At 41.3% G+C, this 17056-nt stretch overlaps 1 protein-coding gene across 1 annotated transcript in view; it reads left to right on the plus strand.

The window, feature by feature from the left end:
• Positions 1 to 14663: 14663 nt before the first annotated feature.
• The window catches only part of TIMP3 (TIMP metallopeptidase inhibitor 3), an 8547-nt gene continuing 6154 nt past the window's right edge, over positions 14664 to 17056 (plus strand). Inside the window, exon 1 of the mRNA XM_010082766.1 lies at positions 14664 to 14753. Coding sequence (XP_010081068.1) covers positions 14664 to 14753 — 90 coding nt within the window. The remainder of the gene's footprint in view (positions 14754 to 17056) is intronic.

Raw genomic sequence — 17056 nt, forward strand, 5'->3', positions numbered from 1 at the left:
GAATCAACAGAACTATAATGGATAAAATAAAATAAAAACCTAGTTTTCTGTATTCCTGGAGTAATTCGCTTGGCAAAGACCAAGCACTGAATGGAACTATACATTCATGAGCTAGCTACATGTTTGCCTGCCAATTTAATAGCAAGAGCAAGCAGGATGTCTGTTTCTTTCATGTAGAAAAGGAAAACTGTTTTTTGTGAGATTTCACTATAATGATAGTGGTTTCAGCCTCATTTTGGTGTTAGAATGTATTGGCTGCAAAGCTACAGCTAACAGGACCAGGCAATGCCAGTTTGCTTTCTGTAAAAGCAGTAATGCTTCAGCTATTCAAGGTTGTATTTCTTCCCTGCCCTGTTTGGAAAGTGGCAGGGGAATCCTTCTTGTTTTGGTGCATTTTCACTAAAATCCCTCATCAAAAATGTTACTGCAAACTGTGGCAATGAGAACGTAATCTTTGGCTATTTTGCATAGTTGGATAATTTGTTGGTTTTGTTTTTAAGCCAAATTGTGACTCTCTGAGGCTAGTACTGTTCCAAACCTTATTAATAGCAGTTCTTGTCATTTTAGAGGTTTTATCTTTTAATTATTATTCATACATGCTCATTTGTGGATTTGCTAATAGGCATTTGTACTTCCTCAACTTCCTTGCTTGTGGAAGGAAGCAGTGGAAGGAAAGTGTGTGCACCAATAGCCTGGTTTTGTTAACTGGGATTCTGCTTATCCCACAGAATATTAGAAGCAGATGTGAAACTATACATTGGTAAGCTACGCCTCTGATTTTTCTGAGGGGGGAAAAAAGCCACGTAACTATTCTTAGTTGGTATATTAAGTGTGAAATTAAGCAGTTCCAAAGGGATGAACAACTGCTGTTCAGAGGGAGTGCCTTTGTGCTTCTGTGTTCTCCTCAGAGCTACAACAGTTCAGTGTTCTTGACTCAGTGTTTCCCTTGGGGTAGTGGAAAATTGGAGCTGAGCAAGGCTGCTAAAAACCCAGGCTTAGACGTGTGCCTCGTGTCCATGTGTGTACATCTTGCTGTTCAGTGATGACCCTGATGACTTCTTGAACTTTTAATGACAATGCAGCTGTCTGTTCATGGTGCTAATTAACCCAAAAGCTGATTCCTCCCTCCCCCTCGTTATCCATTCTGTGAATGAGATGTGAAAACAAGAAGATGACTTTTCCCGTGCCCTTAGGTCTGTCTGAGCCTGGCAGCAGTGACCCTGCTTGAGTAGAATTGAAAGACCTGCTGCGCAATGGCCCATACTCCTTTTTAATGGGTTATTAAAATTCCACCTTCTGCCCCTCCCTCCAACCTTGTTACAGTTTGGAGTGAAGGCACTTTGCGGAAACAGCTGCAGGAATAACTTTCCCTCTTTTCTTTCCAAAAGCACAGACAGCTGTTCAGTTCCTAAGTCTAGGGATTCCACCACTGCTTATTTAGGGCCTGATCCTGCTCCAGTTAAAGTCAGTGGGAAGATTCCCACTGGGTTCAACAGGGAGTTGAAGGAAGCAGCTTCAGGAAGCAGCCCGCAATCAAACAATACTGCTTCAAAATGTTGGAAACGGCTAGAAAGGAAAAAGAGAGTAGGAAGACATTTGTCACTGGGTTGACTTGCTGACTTGCCTGCAGTCTCAAAGTACAAGCACTCAGCAGGCCAATGTTTTACTTCAGGAACAGATTAAATTAGTGTGTTTGTGGTGTCCTAAGTTGCTTTTTAAAGATAGCTCTAGTATGGCTATGTTCATTTACAGTCTGCAGTGCTGACAGACTTTTATTGGCACAGTGAATTAAAGGACTGATCTCTGATGTTGAATGCTTATTTTAGTTTAGATACTCTTTGAGATCATGGGGGATAATGGCTTACTTCTTGAAATGAGGCCAGTTCTCAGCACCTGCAGCTCTCATTGGTATGAATTTACTTGCTGCTTCTGAAAAATGAGGGGGAAAATGGAATTTACTCTTGCTTCTGTCATTAGAGCTTGTTATTGTCACCTCTGATTTATACCGTGAAAGTCTAGAAGCTTGCTGGAGAGGGTCAGAATTTCTGTTCCATGGAGAATTTTGAAATGGTGAAAATTTATTCAATCTGAAATGTGAAGGAAAATGAAAATATCAGTCTGCAGCATGGAATTTTCTGGAAAAAGTGATTCTGATGCATCTGAATCTAATGTTTCAAAGGGTTAATTCATAATGTCCATTTTGAACAAAAGTGTCATTTCATGTCAACATTTAGACTTCAAGTGTAGTTGAAGAGAAATGCTGATTCAGGATGAAAATAAGTCTTGGGTTTTCTGATAAGAAAAATAAAACCCGATTTTGCTGTAGTTGATGCTTTCCTTAGAAATTTGTGACTTAAGTAATATGTTTTCTGTCAGGAAAAATCATTTCCATAAACATTTCTATGAGTCCTATCCCTGATGGCTTAACAATAACAGTCCCCTCTTCTGGAACTGCTGATTTTGATCTGGTTACACGCTACCTCTCAAGCTGGGAGAGATTCCAGTTCATTAGTCTTCTGGGGTTTATAGTTAGCTTTTTCTGAATGCTGAGGATTCCCTTTAAAACACAAATCTACATCACTTTCTCTTGCTCCAGCCCTTGGCAATGGGCAGTTCTCCTTGGGTTTTCTGCATTAATGAACAAACAAGTTTGTGGTTGTGCTGCTGCCACTGAACTGAGACGAGGTATTTCCCCTTGTGTTTCTGTTAGTTCTCTTCCTGTCAATGTTTAAACGTGCTTACACCTGTGTTCCAGGTGCAAGCTTAACTGGAGCCCTGAAAAGCTGGCTCTTGGGAGGGTTGTTCATTACTTTGCCAAAACAGTCCTGTTACAGCAATGTCTCAGGAGACCTAGACAGGCAGGAAGCAGTCAGGCTCGGTATATACCCTGGAAATTATTACCCTTAACTGTAAACATTCAGCAGTGCAGTGTCCAGAGAACTTTTACCTCCTAAAGCAATTAATGGGCCTTAGAGCATTCAGAAATAGCAATCACTGTGTCAAGGCGGCTGTGAAATGACTATCCGACCATATCTTATGACCTTTAGTTTTTTTCTTAAAATGTTACAAGGACACCTAAGAAGTGATACTAGAATGCAGGCTTACCTCCCCAAAATTGGAGCTTTATTAAACTTTTTGGTAAGAATACTTCATGAAGCTCTCATGCTCCAGAAGCACAGATGAGCTAGCTGACTGGTAGGCTCACTTGAAGTAAATCTCCAACAGATTCATATGGTCAGACTTGGGAATTTCCATATAAAAACCCACTAATTAGCAATACTGACTAGGAATAAGACAGTGTGGGTTAGCCTTGGATTTGTATAAGTATCTGTTGTGGAAAAAAAAGTCAACAATTGGTGGTAGACAGGCACTGTCGGTGTGTTCTTTGTGCTTACAGATGTCTAGCTAAGAGTCGTATGTCATTAATATGTCATTGAGAGCACCAGGATGTATATGGGCGTCCAAGTCATGACACACAGCTTCTGGAAATCTATTCTGATTATGGCCTATTGGGGGCTCATGAATATAAAATTTTGATTAAAAGTTTGGATGAAGGAATTTTGGGTAATAAAAAAACAAGATGGTTATACTGTTTCTCTCTCCATTACAGTTTCTATGGAACAACTTTGGCCAGTCTGTGTCAGTAGGACAGTTAGGGAGTTTCTGAGAAAACTGTTTGAAGAACAAAGTTAACTGGCCAGTATCTGCCTACCCTTTTCACTGTCAGTTCTCTGTGTCATTGCACAGGGAGAATCCTGTGTTTTCAGTGCCAGAGGATGTACAGTGTGCCATATTTGTGTTACTTATGTGAAGAGTTGTTGCTTATAGATGGTCTTAGACTTCTAGGTCTTCTCATTACCTCTTTCATGAGATGTCTCCCATCACTTTTTTTTTTTGTTTTTACCTTACTAACACAACAAATCAACACTGAGTTCTTCTGGCCTTCAATATCCCTTTGAAGGTCCAAAATGAAGGATGATATTTTGGAACACAGTTATGACGGCACTACGTGGGAAAGTTCTGGATAGGTGGGCAAACTGGTCAGTGTGAAGTTTGCCCTGATATTGTCCTGACCTTGACCTGTAGTCTGACTGGGGATTAAGGTACATGAAGCTGATCCAGGACTCAGGGAGGTTTTCCATTTGCTTTAATGAGCACTGAATCAGGATCCATGTGCCACACCTAAGTCTTTACATGGTGCTCAGACTGCAGTGTAAAATTATTTTCATGTAGCGAAGCTCAGCTACATAGTATTAATGACTGTGGTTACATAATAGACACTAATAAAATAGGCAATTAGTAAATTTCTTAAGCATTATGATAAGCCAGAACTGTGTCGTGGACGCATAAAGTGTATGTGAACAGTTCAGAGGCTGTCAGCTTATGAACAATTTTTAATGGCTCAAGAATGGTGCGCAAGAATGGCTTCTCATAGGAGAAATTGGTTGAATGCAGGTTTAATTCCAGGGTCTGGCAGGCCAAATACTTGGTCTTGTCAGGTCTGGGGCAAACAGGAACACCAGAGCAGCACATATAGGCCTGACCTGCCTAAGTATGTATACCTCTTTGGTGTGGACAGCTGCTTAGCCTGTCAGTTTAATTCAAGTTTTCTAATGCAGGAAAGAATTTGCAGGCCCACCCAGTGCCCATGAAATCTATACATGTTCCCAAACAGTTCTTCCTCTCTAGCTCCTACGTGCAAAATTGAGTGTAAACCATGTGATCGGCAGAGTGCAGCCTCCTTGCAGAGCGCTGGCACCCGTCCCAGCTGGGCGAGGTGCTGAAGCAAGAAGAGTCCTCTGAAGTAAGCTGCTGAAGCAGGGAGTGTCCAGGCCTGTGGCTTTTGATACTCCCTGTTTTGAAAGGTTTATATGGGCTGTCAGAGCTGCCCTGTTTCTAATGTGCAGAAGAAAACTGCTTTCAGATGTTCTCTTTAGCAGGACTCCTTCCTCCTCCTCCTCCTTCTCCTCCTCCTGTTGGACCATTTGGATGGGAGCTCCCAGTGCATTCATGGATTGCACAATGGGTTAAGGAAGACAAACAGGCAGATTTGGCTCAAGAATTTTCTATTGCCTCCTTTAAAAATGCAGTGATGAATTTGTTACACTTCTTAACTCTGGATATTCCACAGAGGAAATCTAGCACTAAGGAGCAAAGATGTGCCAGTTCCATGTATCTGGCTTTGCAAATGTCTCACTACTACATGAAATGCAAAGTAGCATCTACCAGGTTCAGTCCTGGATATTCACTGTGTATATGGTTGAGTGCTGGATCAGAGCATCTTTCCCCCCTTCATCTGGTGATGTATGTGAGCAGTCTCTTGGCTGCTTGGTGAAGATAGTGGTTTTGTTCTGAGAACCAGATATCAATCTGCAACACAACAGCTTGCAGAAGGAATGACCATATCCCAGTAAAGCAACTTATCTACAGCTTTGCAGGCTAAGGACTCTTCTTTCTCAGCAGAACTGAAACTTCCTGGGAAATCTGCAGTCAAAAAGAAAAAAATGGAACAGAAGGGTGTGTCTGTACTGCCTCTTTAGCCTCAAGTCTCCTCCCTGTGTACCCATTCTGATGTACATGTGAAAGCAATGTAATCTGAGTACTTGCAGCAACAGATATCACGTATGAGGACTGTACATTACCCTTGCTTATGATCAACAGTACCTTATTCTTTAAGCAGTGCCCATGACCTCAAGGGAGTAGAAGTCTGCTCCCTGTGAACCAGAATGGGATTTCTGCGATTGTAATAGGTTCTTTGAAATACTACTCCATCCATTTTAATCACTCTAGCACTCATTCTTATAGTTTATTATCATGATCTATGGAAATGGAAGATCAGCCTCACTTGTAACTGTATCACTAAATCACAGGCAAAGGACATGTTTTCTTCTTGCAGAGGCTGGTCCTGCAACTGTACTTCTTTAGGCAATTCATCTCTCATCATATGCTCCAATTTGCTTTCCATGTTACTGCTCACTTGATGGGCTGAGAAAGGATCAATGCCAGATGCACATTCCTTTCAGGCAGTAAATGCTCCTGCAGCAGTAAGCCATGTGCATCAGCTCCTTGTTTCATTAAAATCGCATATGGTTTCCATTTGTCCGTAATTGGTCTCACTTCAGCTCTGCCATATTCTCTGAGTGGAACGCTTAGACGTGTGGCTCCTTCGAACAATTTCAAAGAGCTATGAGAAACCAGAACCTTGTCTGTCTTAGCCTGGCTTCCCCTCATCCTGTATGTGCTGTGTCTAGAAGTACTTGATCTGGAAGTGAAGACTGAGTTAAATCTTATTGCACAAATCCTATGTAGACCAAAAGAAAATGGAAAAGGTGTTTTGAGCTGAGCATTGCCTGACCAGCTTTGAGTCATATGCTTGTGATTTTTATTCACTGTTGTAAGCTGGCTTTGGAAGTGCTTTTGTGTGTTGGTTTTGACCACCATCTTTCCAACACTGCTAACCTTGGCTGAAAGCAGTTCTTTATTTGGCAATCATCAGTGGCATAAAATGAGGCAAAATGCACTCTGCGGAAAGCATCCCTTGGAGAGAGGTGCAAGGTGCCCCTCTACTGCGCTCTGTTGATGGGGCACTCCCTTCCCCTCCTTCTGCTTGCATCACTTTTCCTTCCTTTACTCTGATACTTGCCTACTGCCTTTTGCCTCTAGCCTGAATTCAGCTTTCAGTAACTAGCTAAAAAATATTTAGGAGGAAAGTTAGAAAAAAGCCTGCCAAAAAGGAGACAGAGAAATGGCTAGTTGGCAGGAATAACATTTCTTTCTCTTTTTATTTTACCAGAGGTTTCTCAAAGCTGTAGGCACTCTCATTATGTAGTCTGCAGTACACCAGTAGCAAACCTGCAATCTTTTGTTGATGCAAGCTGTGAGGCTAATTTAGCTATTCATGTAACTCTTGTGTCTGAACTAGCTGCACTCTGTGCCTGTTCTAGCTAATCTCTTGGGCCTACCTGGCTTCCCTGAGTTTAGTAGGTGTAACAGCTAGTAACAACAGATGTTGTTTCTTTTGAATTTTTTCTTCCTTTAGCTTCTCTGTGTTTATCACAAGGTATTTCCTGAAGCTAGGCTCCCTTGGCACGAAACACACCATCTACACATGGATCTAAAGACTGTACTTGTAAATGCATTTTAGATCCCCCCTGCCTTCCTCTTCCCTTCAGTCTTTCCTCAATCCTCCAAACAGACTATCTGTGTATGATGGGACAGCAAGGGAGCTAACATCAGGAGTTAGATGCAGGGGCAGTGCTGGACAGCTGAAGAGTCTTCAACCAAAATGCATATAGGAACTGGAATGAAATGTCTAGAAGAGAATTTGCAGTTTCTTATCTGACAGAGACTTCTTTGTCTCAGATTCTAACGTATTTCAAAGGGAGTTTCTGTAGGGTGAGATGCACCATATGGGGTGGGAGAAAAATGTTTGCTACTGCTGCCATCAGAAAAAATGTATCTGCTTAATAAGCTACAGGTGGAATGCCAAGCACAAACCTACTTCTGCTTGTTTTATGCAACCTTGCATCTTTTAATTTGTGGTCTTGTTGGGAGGATTAAATTTCTTCCAAGTAAAGCCCTTCTAGAGCAGTTTATACTTTTTGAAGTGATGAGAGGTCTGATGCAATCATAATCTTGTATGGAAGAGTTGTATCACCTTATTTTGCAGTGCAAAAGTGTTGTGCAAATAGGCTCTTAGTGGCAAGGAAATCTGCAGGGATAGGAAGCTGGGTTAATATATAGTAACTGCAGTTGTGATCAGTTGTTTTAGAAAGGCTTGGGTCTGGGTGAAGCCATTTAATTGCCTTCCACTATTTTGGGTGTCCTTCAAACAGTCTTGCTATGCCACAGACAGGGAAAATTTTTTTGAGCTGTAAAACAAAGGCAAAAAGTAAATGTCCTAGTTCTGGTTAGAAAATGGGAAGGCAAGATATCTGGGTGTGTTGCCTTCCTGTTTTTATTTAGACTTTTATTGTTAAGTCAAAATGTTCCAACACTTTTGCTGAAGTAAGCACAAATCCTTTCCAGTGCGATATTTGTGGCAACTGTCTGACTGGTAGAGGTGATTGGTGTTAAGAAGGCTCAGTCAGTGTTCCTCAGAGTGCTTTGAAAAGGCAAAAGATCAAGATTTGGATCGCCAGGAATGGGAGCTAGTTTGTTGGTGAGGAGTATGAGAGGAAGGCAGCCGGCAGTGAACCTCTTAATACCTTTTTTTGCTTTCTTGATGAGGTTCTCTGGTGATGCTATGTAGCAGCACAGCTGGATTTGGCTTCTTCCAAGACAAAGCAAGAGAGGTTTGCTTTGCTCTTGTGTCTTTGGCTGAAGGTCATGATGGAACGAGGCAAAAGAAAGCTCCTGTATTGTATTTTTTAATCCTTCTCATGCCTTGCAAGAAGCCTTCAAATTCAATACTCTAAGTGGTAAAAGAATTCTATTTGGTTACGTAGGAGGAGGTGACTTTTGGTACAGACAGATCGTCAAACAGACCGGGGACTTGTATCTTTTCATGAATCCCCTGCTGTCATCAGCATTTCCCACTCCGTTCTGCTTTGCTGTGGAAGTGGAGGAATGGGTGAAAGGTTGCTTGATTGCACCTGTGCAAAGCAAAGCTCACTCATTTCTCTAACAAGCCTACAGCCACCAGGCAATTTAGTAGAGCTTCCCAAGAGGCTGCATATAGCTGGGCCAGACTTCCAGTGCAAAGGACACAATCTACTTGTAGTTATGGTCCTCTGTTATTAGGGAAGCCAAGAGTGTTGGTAGTAATTGCTAACAGATCAGCCAGGGGGGTGGTAAAAGGAATGCAGCTCATGAGAGAGAGTGAGCAAGACAGACACAGGAATTCTGTCTTTTTAGCAGCACCTTCAGCAACATTGCAAGAAAATCTGTGTATAAAAGTATCCTGTCTTGACCAGGTTAGGAGACACTCTCATAAATGCCAAAATAAACTAGTACCTCAGCTGTGTGCTAGGTATGCTTGGGAGTCTTAAACATACCAGCTGCCTTAGTCCTGCGTGATGTGAGCCCTCCAGCACGAATCAGCACAGTAAGGAGTTTTTGTGAGACGGGCTGAATGAGAGGGTTTCTAGTAAACTTGGTAAAAAATTCTCAGTAAATTGCTCTTGGAAGTGAGCCCTTATATAGTCTTTGGATGAATAAGATGGCAACTGTCCTCCTTGGCATGTCCTGTGTCTAGTGTAAAGGCAGCATTTACAAGTGCACCGTTCTGTTGGGGGTTGTTTTTGCTGTCCCGTTCCTGGTGTAGTCAGTGGCCTTGGGATAGAATGGGCCTTTCTTTATCCTCCTGGTCACATTGCTGCTCCCCATGTATTTTATTTTGACACTCTTTGGATGCCAAAGAATGGACTGAGAGAATAACTTGTCCCCTGCGTCTTCATTAGTAAACAATATGAATCCTCCACATCCTTCACTTAAATGCAGTGAGCGTGCATCTCGGCCAAGCATCTCACTTAAAAAATACTCGTATTGCACACCAATAAAATAAATCCTTGAAACAATAATGAGAAGTGTAGCATTTGTTACTCTTCTGAGCCATTCATGATAATTGGTCACAAGGGAAATGGGTTTGGAGGAAATCCTAGTCTCTAAAGGGTGTGTGCCTCCACTTAAAACACTGTTTATAGATGACAACCAGCCCACTTGCGTGAAAGCATCTGGTTCTCATAGTGCAGTTGGGCAGACAACTGGGATTCGTGGTGTTAGTTTGTGCATGTACCACTGCCCTCTCGTTAACCTAAGGTGAGATTTGTGACAGTGTCACCATCTAGTGGCTGGCCCCCATAAAGGACACAGGCTGGACTGAACTAAGACAGTTGATGCCTTTGCTTTTCATTTGGGGAAAAAAGCTACTACACATGTAGTATCTAGTTTGTGCCTGGATGGAATGACTTGGTAATTATAAGTCTTTTCACCACGTTGTTTCCTCAGGTTGGCAAATGCTTGTCTCAATCTCATGTGTCCACTTCCCTCACATTAGTGATTGACTATTTGTTTACTCCTTGCCTCATGAAAAGAATGCCTTCTGCTGTCTCAGCTGTAAAGCCAGTGTCCTCTTTTGCTTCGTATCTTACCTTTAGGCCTATTCTTCCTATGAATCCTTGAGAAAATGGCCACAGATTAAGGGATAAATTTAAAGAGTACTTGTGTTAGATATGTGTGCATTTGAGCAAATAAAAGTGTGTATAGGGCCTTTTTCTCCTAGGTGTGTTATGATTTTTTTGCCTTTATAAGACCTCATCCAGTGACATTTGTAAAAGTTATAAGTGATTTTTGTGTGTATTTGTGTGTATACATGCATGTGCAGACAGTTTGTACCATGCTAGAGATGCCAGTGAAATACAAACCATTAGCTGTTTGCTCTATACTAGTCCTGTGGCAAATCCAAGCCATCTCTGTTTTCCTAAGCACTAAGCTAGTTTACATAAAAAAAAAACCCCACCAAACAACAAGGGAAAAGAGATAAACAGATTTATCATTTGTGATACATTGTTAGCTGTATTTCTTGAATCCTCAAACACAGCAGGTTGTTATTTTCTTAATAATTTTTTTTAGAATATCAACAAGATATACAGTTTTCTTTCTCTCTGTTCTCTCCCTGATTTTTTTAATCATGTCAAATGTTGAGAAGCAGCGCATATGTTTTTTCCTCTTTGAATCATAGTATGGCTGCCATCCTTATCTTATCAAGATTTATATCCTCATCTAATTTAACTTTTAATAAATAATTACAAATCACTCATGAGACGTTGCCAACTGCTCCAGTCCCACAAAGTGACCTGACCTGAAACCCCAAAGTACAGAGAAAGATTAATCTCAGAGTGTTTTCATAGGCAGTACTTCAAAGGAATTGTGGTTTAAAAATATGCAGCTATTTTGGTGACCACTTGTGTGGGATAAAGTTTCCCATCAGTAATAGCAGGACTGTAATAGAGCTTCAGGGAGAAGGAAGGAGTTCAGGGGAGCAGTCACAGCACTTTTTGCCTCATTCTGCTCAAGCAGTAGGGGTCTCCAGAAATGAACAGTTGACTTTAACATAAGATGGACTGAATTTGCAGCAGAAATACTGAAAATTTCTGATAATTTGCAGAGGGTGAAAAATTCCTCTGTCAAGTATGCATGGCCCCCAGTCAGTTAGGAACAATGTTCTTTATCTTTTGACCAGGTGTGGAGAGTGGTCCGGCTGTATGACTGTGAGCGGCAGTTTGATGGAGCAAAAATAGGAACTGGGAAACATGTGGCTCCAGATCTGCAGCTTGGAGCTCTGTTCTGGGCAGATTTATGAGTGGCCCTCATCCGTGGAGGCTTAGGGTGATAAAGCTGGACATGCAAGAGCAACCTCTGAGCATTCGTGTCTGTCCAGCATTTCTCTCCATTTACCCAGATGCATCTGATCCTCCGGGGCTGGGAATTTAGCCTCATAAAATACAAGGGATAGACTTAAGTTGCAGTACCCTCTGCTCCTTAGCTAACAGTTTGACTTTAATGTGGGAAGAATAAGGCAGGGTGGTTTCTTTGTTTGTTCCTAGCTTTTTTGTGAAGAAGGTAACTTACCTAGAAAAGTTACCATTTGGGTGATAAAGGCAACTTCTCTGAGGTACAGAGGGCTCGACCCATTTACAAAAGGCTTGAAGTGATGGCCCACACTAAGGTTTTTCATGGCTTTTACTAGGTGAATTTGCTAGGATGGTAATTGTTCTCTAACGTTATTGGGGAACAATAATACGAAAATACAGATCCTTCCACCTGCTTGCAAGGGTAGCATTAGTTGAAATTGGAATGCTGTCACATGCTTGTGTAGATGCACATTTTGGATCTTTGGTCCTGTGGTGAAGCTGTTGGTTAGTCTGTAAATCAAAGCTGGTTCTTTCTGAAGTGTCTGTGCTACTCTAGCTAGCAGTTAAACGGCTGCCAATCTAGCAGTGAAGTACATGAAGAAAATGAGGTTTTAGATATTTTGTCAGCAATGGGGAATATGCCTGTCATCTTTTATGCTAACCACGTTCTGGTTTGAAAACCCTAGCATTTTGCAATATTGCCTTTTAGTGTATTTCTTATTGTTGTCAATAAGATGGAAGATTTCATTGTTGATTTCAGACGTGTTGGGCAAACACCGTTTTCTCAATTTCAGTGCATCAGATATGCAATAGATGAAGATAAGATTTTTGACACTCTTTTGCTATAGACTCTGGCATTAATGAAGTGCCCTGTAATTCACAAAACCTTAAAGAAACTGTGTTCTTTCTCATTGACCCATAGGCAGTCTTGTTTTTGTATCTTTGCTGGTGGCCGTGGTGTTTGGGGGCAACAAATAAAAGAACCTAGTTCTTTAAATACATTTGCAGTCCTCAAGGATGTGGTTCAATATAGCTACTAAATTTTGAAGAAGCGAGTAAATCAAAGTCTGAACAACTTGTTAAATAGAAGAATCAATAAAATTGTACTGGCCTTTACTGCCATTGGATAATAGAAGCTTGAAAAAAAAATTTAAGAATTAAGTTTTACACTCAATGAATGAAGGTTTTGTTGGTCCTTTGAATCAAAGCCAGCAGGACTGTCTTACCTAGTTTAAAATTTATTTGACAAGTCTGGCTGAAGCACGGGATGTAAATCAGAGCAGAGTGAGTTGTCTTAATTTCACACCATCCTCATGGAACAAATTCCAGCAAACGGTGTGTATAACGAGACCTATCTCTTCCTTTAAATCTGTTCTTCAGATTATTCAGGAAGCTGGGACAAGCTTTTTGCCTCATTAATTTGGTCTAGGTAGTGAACAAAAACTTAGCCTCCTCTTTTTCCCGTTTCTTCCGGTGGGCTTCTACAGCTGTTTGAAACCTAAATGAGCTAAGAAGCAACAAGGTGCTTGTTTAATGTCCTATATACCTAGCAAAATGGATCCCTGAACTTTGTTGCTGCTTTTAGATAATGCTGTAATGCAAATAATTACTGTTTGGGTTTTTACTGCTTGTGAAGGAGCACCTACACCTCTTTGTCTCCCTTCCATGCCTTCCTGCTTTTGAGTGAATTGTTTTCTGTGTTACATTAATATGATACAGTGTCAAAACACAGATGAAAAGCTGCAAAAGATTGCTGTGAAAGCAATACCTCTGTCCTGTGCAGAGAGTTATGATCATTCCCTTCACAGACTCAGAGGAAATGGTGTATGTGATCTGTTTTAGTTGTTGGATTTCAGTAGTCTGGAACCATTGGGCCACATATTCAGCAGAGGTGTATTGTTTGCAATGGTGTACTGAGATAAGCTTTATGCAAAAGTAGCTGATATCTGCTCTTCCACAAAAAAGGGGTTTCTGGGGGATTTACGTATAATGTTACATTGTCAATCGTGTTATGAGTATGTTGCATTCTTTGGATTATTGTACTGGAATAATTTTCATAGCCCTTGCAATGAGAGGCTTGATGAATAAGATCTTAGGTAAGATTTGAGTGGTTATATTGTAGTTTTTATATTTCTCTTGGTTGATGGAATTTTTGAGTTCCTTGTTTTATGTTTTTGTCCTGTTGTTTGTATTAGTGGCGTTTGGGGTACAGGGTTTTCTAACAATGATCTGTATTCTTCCCAGGGTTGGTCTTCTCCAGTCTCATTTTCTGCAGCCCTCGTAAAAATTAAGTCACTTTTGGTGCTTATATGATATGATACGATTGTTCTAGGCGGGGTGAACTTTAGCTGAATAATGCCTGCCCTGTCACTAAGCTTTGCTCCTCTACTGAGATAAGCAGGTGACTGCAGAATGTTTTTAAAGAGGATCGATGGAACATTAGGATTTATTTTTGTGGAATGCCCCAAAAATAGATGAGCAGGAGAACTTGTCATTAAGCATTGACTGTGAACTATCCACTGGATCCATGTGAGGGACCTCAAAATCCTTACCTATGATGGCTTGGGCTCAGTTGGCGTTGCTGCAGTGTGTCTGTGGTACAGAGGAGGTATCTGTGTCAGGCTGGATGCTGCATGCACACACGCATGCCCTTTAGTATCCATGAGGAAATGAAGTGCAGTGTCTGATGGGTCAGCTTTGGTTTGTCTTCCAGGTGGCTTCTGGCTGGCCTGGCAGCTTTCACTGTGGACTTGACGGTTGCTGAACAATATGGCTTTGCACAGTAGCCATTTGTTGGTAGTTTTGTGGTATCTGAAAGGTGGCAGCTGTAGTGAAATCCCCAGATATGGGATATTGCAGTGCGCTGCACTGTCTTACTGTGGTTATTGGGAAGCAGAAGCTGCACTGGGCATCCAAAGAACAATTTTAAAGTCATATCTTGTTGAACATCATTCCATATGTTGAGAGTTAAGACATTAAACTCAAACTTCATCCTGGTGGCTTGGTGCAAAGATTTTAACCTGTCTTGGTCCCAGCTATAGTCTGCTTTGCAGATTTCAGTGAGATGTCAACATAAGCAATGCTAGTTCTTATTCTTCACACAGAACTGGATTTCCTCTAAATAAATTCTTGCTTTGGCATTCCCTTTTACATATTATGTGTGAGATTTAGAATCCATTTAGAGGAAGATTGGCCTGGAGTTTTGTTTTATTTTACAGGATAATGTATCTAAGTGGCTTTTTTGAAGTGGAGGGTCTAGCCTAAATGCTGTGTAAAGTTGTTTATAATTTGTTGTACTTTTCCTCTCTTATGACAGTGATCCGAGCTAAAGTTGTGGGGAAGAAGCTCATGAAAGATGGACCGTTTGGAACGATGCGATACACAGTCAAGCAGATGAAGGTATGTTTGCAGACATTTCACATAGGCTTGTAGATATGATAATTATTCTAATTAACATATAATAATGAATGGAGTTTGCATACTTAAAATAACAGCACCTCAACTTTTTGTATTGGTCAGCCAGAGTGGAAGGTAACCAGCAACTGGTAGAAAATTGCCTGTAGAGGGGAAAGGAGCAGGAAGAGGTTGTTCCTGACATATGTTGCTAAATACCTGAATTCCTCCTTTATTTTTAAGATTTCTGGTAGTAAAAGATGCCAGATGGGCTTCTCTAGATACTGGAGTCCTGTTTGTGATCAACATACACAGTGTTAGACTGTAAATGCAAGATTTTTCCATGCAGCGCTTTCATTAAATTCAAGATGTGTGGTGGTGGTAGGGGGTCTGCCAGTGCTGGGAGAGTGGTCTTTCATATCTTCTTTCCTTGCGTTCTTTGTGACCACCAGTTAGAATCATGGCTTTTTTTTTCCGTGTACGGAACAAATGAAAACTCGTATGGTGAAGTCTTTACATAAAGCTAAACCAAACACTGTAGCTTTCAAATATCATAATCTCAGAAGAGCTGTAAAATATTGACTCAGAGATGAAAAGAGGTAGATCTTCTACACCAATTGCTTGGTTTCTTCAGTTCTCCTCTTCAGAACTCTTAATTCTTAGCTGCACAAACTGCACTCAACCTACTGCTTTGGACTTAATTTTTTTTTTTCTTAAACTGATCGCTTGTTATGTAATGCTAAAAATCAACCCTAGATTGTTTTTCTTGGCTTTGCCATTCCAGTCATAAGACTGGTTTATGTGTTTAAAAAAAAAAAAAAAAAAAAGGAATGGAAAAGCTTGGCAGAGACTGCAGAAATCTGAAACGTATTAGACAAAGTAAAGGTTCAGAAAAAAACAGTCACTTGCCTGCCTTGTAACAGTAACTCTCTTTATAAGGCAGTTTATAGCTAAGCACTAAGGCTGGGAGGAGGAGATGCAAAGCCTGTTTCATAAGCTGTCGCAAAACCGCACACGTAGCCAAATCTGGTCCTGGCATGGCCCTTCCACTGGAATGGAATGCTTGCACTTTGAGTAAGAGGGCATGAGGTGCTCGGCTTACTAATTTCCTTAATCTTAAAAATCTATTTTTAAGATTCAAAAAGAAATATGTATTTGTTGATTAACTTGTATTTGTAAAAAAGGCAACTGATTATGTTGTCAACAGTGACGCAATGTTGTCGCTGCCTTTTTTTTTTTTTTTTTTTTGATGGCTGTCCCTGGCCTCATCACGCTTGCCGCACTGTGTGCTGTTCTTGTCCAGTTTTTTCACTCTCCACCTCAGCAAGTGTACCCTGCTACACAAATGTACTCAATGTCCACATGCTGCCGTGGCTTCATCAACTTTTCTTTTTCTGATTTCATCCCAGTCTGTCCAGGACCCCTACTTTCCCTTCTACTCAGTTCCAAGATTTTGGTGCTTCCTGTCTAACACATGACCATGAACAGGGTCCAGTGGTGATCTAGAATGATGGTAGTCCCCAAGAAGAATTACTACCCTGTACCAACCATAACGCTAGCTTCTCTCGTAAGTAATGATGCAGCCTCACCCATTGTCAACCAGTGAGCTGCAGTGTCAGAGATCTCTGGAACAGTATTAGGCATTTGTCCTCTGACCTAGAATTCTGCAGCAGTGTCCCTGCTATGAATAGAAGAGGCTTCTATGTGTCTTTTGGCATGGGGAGGAGCATAAGCCCAGGCAAGGTGAGCATGTTGACTGGAGCAGCAGCCACTCTACTTTCAATAGACACCATTGTGTCAGTCTTTAAATACAACGGCTGAGCCTATCCTGGCTGTTTTCATTGAGTTATTCTGCATCACAGGGACAGGGTGCTTACAGCAGATACTGCAGTAATCTGCAACGTCCTTGCGCTGCAAGAGAACAATTGCCTTTTTGCAGGAGCAGTTCCACAGTGTTTTGTTAGGAAGCTATGTGTCCAACAAAAGCAAGAGTGATTTTAAAGGGGAGATCATGTTTTGGTCAAACTGCCTCTGTGCCTGCTACGTAAATGGTGGGCTGGTGAGACGTTGCCTTGCACATTTAACTGTGACCTTTGGCAGGAAGGAACCTGAAGCAACGTGCTCAGTAGAACTGGAATGTCCAGGGTACATAGTTCTCGATAAACAAAGTGTCTTCTTTGAAACCCTGCTGTCTTTCTGCTGAGTTTAGAGATTTCAGTATAAAGAGGGATTCAGCTCCATACAGTGGGGGAGCTCAGAGTGATGCAGCAAATCTCTCCTGTGCTCATCCCAATGAAAGCTGACTGTCC

The sequence above is a fragment of the Pterocles gutturalis genome, unplaced genomic scaffold (genome assembly GCF_000699245.1).
Source record: "Pterocles gutturalis isolate BGI_N339 unplaced genomic scaffold, ASM69924v1 scaffold2210, whole genome shotgun sequence".
NCBI lineage: Eukaryota > Metazoa > Chordata > Aves > Pterocliformes > Pteroclidae > Pterocles > Pterocles gutturalis.